A 12185-nucleotide genomic window follows, 5' to 3' on the forward strand; every position below is an offset into this window, starting at 1 on the left:
CCCCTGAATGGTGCAGCAGAAGAGCATATGGACTTGTCTGCTGTTTCTTAATAACTCCCTTCAAGGAAATACTATTGGCAAAGCATAAGATATTGAAATCACAAAAGCCAGAAGGCCATGATTGAATAAGTAGTAATCCTACTACTTTATAGTAACAATTGTCTTACTCTCACTGAAAGATGGCAGAATTACATTAATAATAAATCTCCACATAAGCGCCACTGAAACAAATGAGAGATAATTTTAGGAATAGTGGCTGGAAAAATTCCACACGGCACACCTGGGAAACCCTGAACAGGAGCAGAAGCAGTCGCCACAATCTTGACTCTGTATAGAAACATGAAACTTCCTAAGAACCCACAGCTTTGGCCCCACATTGAACTGGCCTATTGTTGGAAACACTGCATTGTAAGAAATACCATCAGGACCCACCAAGTGGTCCATTTACAGCTGAGAGCATTTCAACAATCTTGACTGTGAAGTGGCAAAAGGCATGTGAATGAACAGCTTTTTAATTCCCATGATTGCCTTCAAGTAGCACTAGGACCAGAGCTTACTGGCGGGTTTGCTCCTTACCTGTACTCTAACACTCACAAACACATTAATCAGATCACCGACCACCCCGGCAACTATGATCATTCTTCACGGCCGCAATTATAAACAAATGGCGAACAATGGGGACAAGTCTGAGGTCACTTCAAGAGCAAAGGCTCTGGAACACGCAGAGTTAATATAAGAAGCAGGAGAGCAGTTAGGTGTGACTGGAAAAGAACACTAAAGTCAAGGTAATTTGTAATTTTCTACCAGGCTATCTACATGGCCCAGAACAGACAAAGGTTTTTAGTAGGACAATTACTCACATGATTTTGTTAACAATAAAAGTTAAAAAAAAAAATCTTCTATGTATCTACTTAACATTTATGTATGTATATCTAAGATGGAGCAGATTATTTATGATTTGTCTATGTGTGCCATAAATCTGTGCTGAATGAAAAAACAAATTGGACTGGCCTGAGACAGGTACAAGCCGCTAAGAGGAGAAAAGCTGGTTCAGCTCCTGCCTCAGCTCCTCCAAGATGGTTTAAAAAAGTCACTCCAGGTTTCCCACATAGCACATCCTACATAGCCACTTATCTGTAAATCTTACGGAGTAAAGGCTTACAATTTTATTATTAAAATGTCTGACACTTAATATTTACTCTACTCAAAATACTGTTTAAAGCTACATATATATACACACTAACTCACAAGATATGACTCACAAAATATGATATGTATTTTTTACTACAGAAGCAATAAACATTCATTGCAGAAAGGTGGAGGGGGGAACAGAAAAGAAAATAGAAATTAAAGCAACCACACCAGCAATAAACTCTTTCAATATCTCGGTGTATCTGCTTTCATCTTTTTTTCAATGCATACATATACCAAATTCTTAATAGCCGGTTTTCTTCGATTAACAATGTAACATTTCCCACAGCATGAAACACTCTTCAAAAACATTTTCAGCAGCTGTGCAATACTCCACTGCATGACTATGAGATAGGTTATTCACTTTGAAGTTTACTTATTTATTTTGAGAGGGAAAAAGACAGTGCGAGTGGGGGAAGGGAAGAGAGAGAATCCTAAGCAGACTCCATGCTGCCAGTGCAGAGCCCACTGTGGGGCTCGAATCTATGAACAGTGAGATCACGACCTAAGCTGAAACCAAGAGTTGGACACTCAACCAACAGAGCAACCCAGGTGCCCCAAGATAGGTTATTTAAATAACTTCTTGTTGAACATTAGGCAGTCGTTAATATTTTAATAGTATAAAAATACTTTGATAAAGATCTTTGCACAAAAATCTTTACGTGTATCTTTGGTGTTCCCTTGGAATACATTTCTTAGAGGCTGAGTTACCATGTCCTATGGGATGACCTTTGAAAAGACTTTAGGTATGTGTTACAAAATTTCCCTCAGGAAAAGCAGAATCAGTTAAAATGCTTAGGAGTAGTGCATCAGAAGGTCCATTTCCCTCAAACCTCATGAACACTGGCTATTATCACTGTTACAAAATCACCTCTTAATTAGAATTTGAAGTCAAGAAGTCTGGTACTCTAAAGTATAATGCATAGGGTTTTCCTTTACCTTTGTGACAATATTTTACTTAGAGCCTAGCCACTTTTAGTGGCTACCGGGCAAAGGAATGGTAAAATTTTCTAGTTGTCAAAACTGAAAATCAAATAAAGCAGTTTTGTAGAATTTATGGTCCTTTGAGATGATGTTCTTATAGTCCTTCAGAAATACCTATAAATGTATTCTGTAAGAGCAATGCTTTCCAAATCTGGGTAAGTAACAGTCTCCTGGGGAAGCTTCTGGAAATTACAGATTCCCAGACCCCCTCAGTGACCTATGAATGAGACCTTTTGGGTTCACTAACTGATTATACTGTGGCTCTTTCCATTTGGTGTTATGCCTAAGAACTGAACAGGCAGCGTTAATCTTGGGTCTGACAGATAAATTTGCTGCTATAAAAATGCTATCCTAAACCAGCCAGCTCAAGTAATAAGAGATAACTTCTTCAGTGAGATACTGATAAAGCAGGCATAGAAAAATCAAAGGATTCTGCAAACATACCAGGGAAGGCAGTGGCTAGATTCTCCAATAATGCTGAGTTCTGAATTACTCGTGGATAATGAGTATCTGAATGACAGGTGGCAAATTTCTTTCCAGTGGTCTCAATTTCAGCACATGTGACATAGACTGAGCATACACTGTAAACATCAAGCAGCAGGGATGGTGATCTCCAAAGGGTGGGGACAGCAGGAAAACTATGGGGCTGCTTATTTCATCTCATGGAAAAGGCTAATCACAGCTTTCAATGAACTAATGCTCAAAATTTCTCATTCCAAAGGGAACAGGTGTAGAGAAAATCAGAAAATTCAGGAAAGCACAAAGTGCATGATGCATCTTTGAGAACAGTAGGTCATGATAAAAACTATTACTATATTGGTCTATGTATTATTTGGTCTATTGCTTCCTTGGCCAATGAGGATGTAAAAAAAAAAATTGCTGTTGCCACTGAGGGAAAAATTGAGGAGGCAAATATAACTCAAGATAACTGACAAATGCTGCCTTACAAATTTTGCGCAGAAGTGAACAGAAAGCCCTTCTCCTGGGTATTCGGCTTGTCAAACCTTGCAACGGAACAAATAGTGGTGTGGCCAAGAACTTTAGGAGCTCCAGAATCGGGCTCCCAGGAAGCAGACCCTGCATTAGGCTGCTCATCAGCTGTGGAGAAGATATATCACCACTTCATGCCACAGTTTAGGTCTCTGAAAAAGGTGATGACCGTCCCAAACTTCCACAGTGAGGGCACATGAAATACTAGGTGTTGCTGGGGTTTTTATACTTGTTTACTCATGAACTTTGCCTAATATTTACACTTTCACAACACCAATTTACAAAATGCATCTAAATCACAGAAGTTGCTCATTGTGTGTTTTTGTAAGAAATCGTTATTTTTTTCCCTGTTGACATTGATCCTAAGTCTTAAAAGTTAGGGCCCATGGGATGAATGGAATCTTAAAAAGGCTAAATTGGAAGCAGCTCACATTTAAATTGGAAGTTTGGTATTAAGTCAGAAATCCTTAAATTTTTTTTTCTCTAAAAACGAGACATTTTTGTTTGAGGTAATATTTTATGTTTCTCAACTCAAAGATGGAAATAAGTTTCATATTCAGGAGGTAGACACACTGTATTTCAAAGCAGTGATTTGGTTATTGCATTTAATAAAGCCGTTTGAAGAAGATGCTTCAGAGGTTCAGTTGGGGGAGACACATTCCAATTCTGTTCACACAGATGCTGGGGGTGGTGTTTTTCTCCGCCCGTTTTGTCCAAGGAGAAATGTTGTTATGAAGACCCCACACAGAAAGTAGAAACGTAGATGAGGAACACTCTTACTTTCTAGTTTCTTAGGCACCTTCCTCACTTACAATGAAAGCTGCACATGTAGCAGATGTTGCTGCTATGAGAACTGGGAGATTATGTCACCAGTCCACAGTGACATGAGTCCCACAAAGTCTCTGCTGGGGACAGCTTTCACTGGTCATCAGTGGACATTAACAGAATGGGCCACGGTTGGCTTGGGGAGGTACTGTTGTTAATAATGCATAGGAAACATCTTTAGATACCCATGTAATTGACATTTTGTATTCGTTAAGATCAACTACAATACTAAATTTATAGTTTTACTGGCAAGAAGATTAACTACCAGCCTCTTATGACTTATTCATAACATAATTTTTTCCTCAAAATTATTTATTTTATGATCTCTGAGCTTCAGTGAACTTTAAATCATTACGAGAAATGGCTAATACATTTTTCTTTGATTTTCCATTAAACTAAAAGAGACCGATTCAGGTAAGCATTTGCAATGTCTAACCTGGTAGAACTAAAACAATTCACTAACAATAGATACTATCATCTGGTAACTATGCATTCCAAATCCTACATTCTTAGAGCAATAGTGTCTGATTTTCTGAAATGACCTGTTAACGATACACTTTTATTTATTTTTAATTTTTGAGAGAGAAAGAGAGAAAGCAAGCAGGGGAGGGGCAGAGGGAGAGTGAGAGAGAGAATCCCAAGCAGGCTCCATGCTGCCAGCACAGAGCCTGACATGGGACTTGATCCCATGACCCTGGGATCATGACCTGAGCTGAAATCAAGAGTTGGATACTCAACCAACCGAGCTACTAAGGTGCCCCTAGAGGCCTTACTTTTAAAAATGCAGGTCATTGGGCCTCTTCCTAGAACTACTGAAACTGTTTCAACAGGGTGGTCTCAGTCTTATATATTGTAAAAAACAAACAAACTCTAAAATATGTAAATGTAAGAGTAATTATCAAAACAAACAAACAAATAAAACCAAGCAGCTGGTCATAAACTTAGCCTATTATATAATGTTACCATAAAATAAGTATTATGACTGGGCAATAGTAACTCCTGTTTTAAAATAAAGAGTTGTTGGAGGTGCCTGGGTGGCTCAGTAGGTTAAGTGCCCGACTCATCGGTTCAGCTCAGGTCTTGATCTCATGGTTTGTGAGATTGTGCCCCGCGTTGTGCTATGTGCATTGGTAGCACGGAGCCTGCTTGGATTATTCTCTCTCTTCCTCTTTCTGCCTCTCTCCCCCTTAGAATAAATAAATAAACAAAAATAAAATAAAAAGTTACTGAAAACAATACTTTGAAAAGATATATGCACCTCTATGTTTAATGCAGCATTGTTTACACAACCAAGGTATGGAAGCCACCCGTGTCCACCATGGATATGGAAGATGTGGTATCCATACACTGACACACACACATAACTGCACAACGGAATATTACTCAGCCATCAAAAGGAGGAGACTGTGCCATTTGAGACAACATGGATGACTCTAGAGGGTATTGTGCTAAGTGAAATAAATCAGGCAGAGAAAGACAAATACCATATGATTTCACTCATAAGTGGAATCTAGAAAAACAAAAAAACCCCAAACAAACCCCAAGACACCAAATGAATTGACAAATAAAAATCAGAATCAGAGCTACACATAAATACAGAGAACAAACTGATGGTTGACAGAGGAGAGTGGGGTGGGGCGTTGGGTAAAATAGATGAAGGCCAGTGGGAGACATGGGCTTCCAGTTATGGAATAAGTCAGTCACAGGAACAAAAGGAATAGCGTAGGGAACACAGTCAATGATATTTTAGTAGCAACGTGTGGGAACAGATGGTAGCTACATTTCTGGTGAACATAGCATAATGTACGAAGTTGTCGAATCACTATGTTGTACACCTGAAACTAATTTAACACTGTGTGTCAACTATACTCAAATAAAAATAAATAAAATAAAATAAAATAAAATGTTACCGCCCATTCCCACCAATATTTTTAACATGTGTGCAGGATACTCCCATTTTTTTGCTTTTGTCTGATACCATTTCCTTAATAAGCCTCAAGTCATTTATTCCACCATAAAATCACCATCAGCAGCAAGCAGAAAGGTCTGTGTTCTTAGCTCCCCACTGCCACCTTTGGACCATCCCTCTTCCACTCTCAAAGTCCACTCTTCTTGGGAGACACAGAGCCCCCCACTGTACTACTTTCTTTCTCTGTCACCTCCCAACCTCATGACTATTCCTTCACAGCTCTCAAGATCTCTGGAACTTGGTTCCCAATCTGCCTCTCCATGCCAAACCCTCATTCACTTATTCATTCAAATATATTCTGAGCCATACCATCTGTGAGATTGTGGGAGGTGCTAGGGGTACATTATTGAATAAAACAAAATCCCAGTTTTCAGGGAGCTTACAGGTCAGCGACAGGCCAGAGAGATGAATAGATAAATATGTAACAGTCAGGTAGTGGTAATGCATTGGAGACAAATAAATGAGGTACATAGACATGAGTGAGGAGGACATGCAAGGAGGTCAGAGAAAGCTGTGCAAAAAGGGCACATTTGGAGCATGAGTCAAGTGTACAACAAACCTGGGCACGCTGGGAATGAAAAGCGATTGAGGCTAAGAGGTCTGAACACAAAGGCCTCGAGGTGGGAGCACGCTGAGGAAACCGCTGGAGAGATCTAAGCGAAGGGGACCAAGGCAGGAAATGAGGTCAGAGAGGTAGGCAGAACCCGATGCTGCATGACCCTGGAGGCAATGGTCAGCAATTCTGACGAGATCAGGTGCGTTCAGGGCGGTCTGGCCGTAGACAGTGGTCAGCAATTCAAGTATTATTTAGAAACAAATAGGAACCGCTGGAGGGTTTGGAGCAGCAAGCAGTGCGGCTTGCTCTGACTTAGGTTTTGAAGGGATTATTCTGACCACTCTGTAAAAAAAAAAAAAATTGACCGGCATGTCGGGTAATGGTAGAAGCAGCAAAACCGGTTAGAAGACTATGGCCATCATCCAGGTGAGAAATGATGGTACCTCAGACCAGAGTGGAGGAGGAGGATGTGGTCAGATCCCAGGTTCATCTGAAGGTAGAACCGATAGGATTCACTGAGGGTGTGGAAGCAGGTGTGAGAAAAAGATGAGTCAAGGATGACTCCTGGTGAGGTTTCTGGCTGCACCAAAAGGAAGGGCCGAGTTGCTTGTTACTGAGATAAGACCGGGAAGGAGCAGATTTGAGAGGAGAATTAGTAGTTCAGTTTTGGACATGTTAACTATGAGATGCTTTTTTCCTTTTTAAAAAAATTTTTTTAAATGTTTGAGAGAGAGAGAAAGAGAGTGAGTGAGTAGGGGGAGGGCAGAGAGAGGGAGACAGAATCTGAAGCAGTGCTGATAGCTCAGAGCCTGACGCGGGGCACAAACCCATGAACCATGAGATCATGACCTGAGCCGAAGTCAGCCGCTTCACTGACTCAGCCACCCAGGCGCCCTAAGATGCCTTCTTTACGTCCAAGTGGAGATCACCTTTGGTAACTTCAGTATCACTGTGGTTGATTTGACATCCAGGATCAGGGCTGGCAATTCAAATACTTTCTGGGGCCAGGCAGGAAACATAAGTATTGAAATACAATAAGGAGAGGTAGGGGCTGTGGCTGGTCAGAGGGTATAGGCCCCATCTATAGGGGCAACTACTCCTGAGGCCAGCTTAGTGAGGCCATTTGCAATCTGGGCTCAGTACTCCCAGATTTTCCAATTTCTTAACAGAAAGAAGAATATGGATTTTTAACAACTGAATCTTAGCAAAATAAAAAAAAGGTATACAACCTACTATATTCTAGAAGTGTTCAGTTAAAGTTGTAACTCACTCATTACATTAATTGCCTAATATATACTAATATACATTAATTTATTAATGTGTATTGCAAAGAGAGACCATCTTTAGCATTTCTGTAACTTATTGGACAATAAAATTCTTTTTCATGCAACATAAGGGGAAAGAAAACATTCTTTGGCAACATTGGGAAATGCTCATTTCTGTATAAAACCTAGATGTTCTAATCAACCCCTTTATATCCTTTTTGAGAATTTTAGGGCATATATTTCTTGAAGCTTATGAATCATTATTGATATCTCTCTCTGTTTCTGTCTCTCCTTCCCTGTCTCTCTCGCACACACACATACAGAGTTAGTTTTGTTAGATATTCTAACATTGAGTATCAGTTTGGAAAGAATTGTAAATGGAGCACTTACTAAAGTCTTCCAACTCGTTAAATACTAAGTGGAGTCTTGACCCTCTTGTGTTGATGAAGAAACACTTAGTGAATTCACAGGGGCAACGGGATCACTTCATTTCCTAGTTCCTCTCCCTCCTTCACCTGTTGGGCTACATAATTTTGCCACAGGAAGGATGGCCAATTACTACTATGCACTTGGCAGATGTTCTTTTACTTATCTATTAGGAAGGAAGAAGGGAGAGGACAAATAAACCTGGAATGGCAAATCTGTAGTAAGAAGACAAGACTAATACCACTGCAGCTCTTTAAAAATCCTTTAATATATCCTCTATATCCCCTAGGACATATTAAAATATTTGAGACGCAGAGCTTGTCTCTGAAGCATTAGAGTGTGCCATCTGTTTAAAAGAGCTTACAACACAGTTGAGGAGATCTGTACATAAAAAGATAAACAGTATGAAAATGTCAAATATTGTCAAAAAGTTCTGTAAAAGTTCAGAAAAGGAAGAGGGCAACATGGGGTCAAATGGTCAGTGAAAATTCACATGAGCCAATCCTTGAAGCCCAGGGAGGTATCAGGTCAAGATAAGCGTAGTGGGACTACTCCGCGCAGGAAAGACAAGGGCAGAGACAGAGACAAGGCAGTTTTAGGGACGATGCACAGACAAGCCTGTATGGGTGGGAGGACAATGGGGCGCAGAGGCTGGGTCATGGGACACCAAGTAAGGAAATCCGGCCTTAACTGTGTTGGTAAACATGAGTCTTTGAGGGTTGTGAGCATAAATCTGTCATGTTAAGGAAATTCAATCTCGGACCATAAGGGAGACCGAGAGGCAAGAGTACTCTGCAGGGTGTCAGGGGAGATGCTGAGGGCCTGGCCAGCGAGCGGACAGTGCAAATAGAAAGAAATGATCACATTATAAAGGATGAAATAATCAATACAATTTGTTCACCTACTGAATGTGGGGGAATCAAAGGAGAAAGGAATGGCTTTGACCCTGGGTCCATGAGAGAATGATTACCCAGACAGCAAATGGGCTTATATGTATTAATTTAAGATGCAGTGGTAAATCTAAGTAGAAATGCCTAATCAATTGATTAGTAAGCTAGAACCAGAACTTAGGAATGACAGGTAAACAATGTGTATCAAGTCATCACTGTATTCTCAACTATGTACTAGATCATGATCCATTTGCATGAATGATGGCCTTCATTTGCATACATGTCAGTTAAACCAGGAGAATGGTAACATCTAATAAAGATAATTTGTCACACCTTCTCTATGTCCCTTTACTATGAAAATAGTCACACACAAAAAACCAGTGCCTAATATGGTATCACAGGATCAATCAAAATTTCCAATTTCCGTAATACTGGATGTTAGGAAGTGATGGAGATCGGGAAGGAAAAACAGAACAGTTACTGTTCTTTAGTCTCTCCCTGAGAGAGATGAATAGACACAAAACAGGAGTCAGGAAGGAAGCAAAGGAGAAAGTATTTTGGAAGAGTTTGCACTTCCTGAGATGAACAAAAACTGAGGTAAGCTCTCCTTAAAGACAACAAACATTTGAATGTTGTCTCTTACTTTTCTAAAATTCATGATCAATTTACACTCATGCTACTTTATTCCCATCATAAAACTTGTCATTCACAAGCCAGCCAGAAGTCCCGTATTCTTCCTTCAGACTCCCTCACAGCCCTGGGTCTCAGTTTTTTCCCTGTTGTTTTGCACGGTGGCCCTGGAGCTCAGGTGCAACAGGCAGACCAACAATGCGTGACAGATGTTTCCGCAGTCCTCATCAGTCTTTTCCGTTTGCCACAATTCTCCAGGGTGACCTGGGTCGATTCCGTCCGTCTCTCAGCAGCCAGGAAGGCCACACTGCTTAAAATGTCTCTCGGTTGAAATGCCCAGGGCAAGGGAAAAACGGAGAAGCCATAACAAGAAAGGACAGAGAGGCGAGTAAAGGAGAAACTAGAATCGCAAACTTAGAAAGAAAGCATCTCTGCATAATAGTTTTTATTTAATATAAATGCTTTCTTTTACTATACAAATGCAGTGCAGTAAACATTATAATTGCATGTAATCACAGATTTAATTAATACTATCGCTGCTTCTCATGAACAGAATGCAGATGTCCTGTTTGAACTCTATAATGGAGACACCAGTGTCAAAAATACCCACAGCAGAAATACCTGCCTTAGAATCTATGAAAGATATACATGTAAGGAATCTGATTCTTACAGATTCCCCAGGAATCTCTTGCTGGAAATGGGGGAGGGGGTTCTGGGAAGGTCTATAGCCTGAAGGTTCCATAAGGGACCCCACTCTACCAGTAGAACTTCCCTCACCATCTGGAAGAATGAATTCACACCTGGATTGGTGGTTTTAAGACCCAAGACTATACTATGGACCATGAACTACTTCATGTTCATATTTCTAGAAAATAGGCAATATACCTTGAACACATAAAACAGGGAGGAAAGGGGTGCCTGGGTGACTCAGTCGGTTAAGCATCTGACTTTGGCTCAGGTCATGCCCTCACAGTTCATGGGTTCGAGCCCCACATCAGGCTCTGTGCTGACAGCTCAGAGCCTGGAGCCTGTTTTGGATTCTGTGTCTCCCTCTCTCTCTGCCCCTCCCTCCCTCATGCTCTGTTTCTCTCTGTCTCAGTAACAAATAAAAACATTGAAAATTTTTTAAAAAAACAGGGAGGAAAACCCTTGCAAGAATAATTTACTCTGTGAATAGCCCTCACAAGGAAAATTTTTTATAAACGGTTAACTAACCTGTATTGTAAATTTCTAGTTACACAACAAAAATGCTATCACAAGATATGTCATAATGGCAAAGAGCAATACTCAGACACATGCTTGGCGAAACAGCTGCCTGTTTTGACAATGAAGAAAATCCACATGGCTGACTCCCCCCCAACCTCATCTTGGGTAGAGCAGCCACTGACATAGAGATAAAGTAACTCCTTAAACAAAAACAATGCACAGAATTGGCTCACTGGGATAATTAAACAAGAATTTATTTTCTCTACTGGTTCCAAGCATTACCTGAGCTCTCACTGCCCTTAATTCCCTAATACTACAATTTTATTTGTATCCTAATTCCTGAATCTATTAACCAGATTCCATGAAACCCCAAACAGAAGTTCATGCTGGGCAGGCCAATGATAGGCTTGTAGAAGAAGTCCTTTGGCAGGCTCACATCCCTTTCCACCTCCACAAATAGAGCAGAGTTCAAGTTCCTGATGTTGTTCCCCTTCTTCAGGTGCCCAGTGAGGAGGACAGCGGGGCTCCTGCCTGTGGTCTACACTCTTAAAAAAAGGATCCTAAATAACAGAGAAACAAGAGCAGGATCTTCATGGCATCAGCATGTAGATCTACAGAAAACAGTGAGCCTTCCTGTGGAATTAAAATCTTCACAACAAAATTTCAGGATTAATTAGCAAGCATATCCTAATGGGACTGTATTTGATAACAAAGTGCACTTTGGACCATATTCTCCTACCTGCCGACTGTCCCTGTGGGAGGGTGTTGAAGAAGAGGCACTTCTGTGGGTTGGAGTGGCTGTTCTGTGAGCAGGAGATACGCCCTTCTCGTCTGAACTCATAGCTGCAGTTAGCGTCTAGTCAGATGTGCTCAAGACCATCCCAGAAGTGTCTCCAGTTCACAGACAAAGAAGTAGATGATCCTTCAGCTTCAGTTCCATTTCATGAATCAGGTTTGACTAGAAAAGAGAAGGCAAAGAGTGAAGGTGTCCAAAATACCTACAAGCAAACCAAGCAAGAAAAATTCATGTAATTAAAATACAAATACAAAGTCATTATATTTAGGAAAAAATACCAACACGTTAATGAGAGGAAGAACTCTGACACATTAGGAAATATTATTTCTTCTTCTAGATTTTAAGTGGAAGCTAAAAGTGTTAATATGAAAAAAGGTTGTCAACAAAGAAAATGGAAAGAAACAATGTGCTAAAGTCATATTCTTCCCTACCATTCTCTTTTACATGGTCCCTCGGG

At 40.5% G+C, this 12185-nt stretch overlaps 1 protein-coding gene across 5 annotated transcripts in view; it reads right to left on the minus strand.

The window, feature by feature from the left end:
- OSBPL6 (oxysterol binding protein like 6) overlaps nt 1-12185 on the minus strand; it is a 217903-nt gene that overhangs the window by 76566 nt on the left and 129152 nt on the right. For all 5 annotated transcript variants that reach the window (XM_029934327.1, XM_029934326.1, XM_029934323.1 and 2 more), the window contains one exon: nt 11672-11890. In XM_029934327.1, coding sequence (XP_029790187.1) covers nt 11672-11773 — 102 coding nt within the window. In that variant the 5' untranslated portion in view covers nt 11774-11890. The remainder of the gene's footprint in view (nt 1-11671; nt 11891-12185) is intronic.

This window comes from Suricata suricatta, chromosome 3 (assembly GCF_006229205.1).
Source record: "Suricata suricatta isolate VVHF042 chromosome 3, meerkat_22Aug2017_6uvM2_HiC, whole genome shotgun sequence".
NCBI lineage: Eukaryota > Metazoa > Chordata > Mammalia > Carnivora > Herpestidae > Suricata > Suricata suricatta.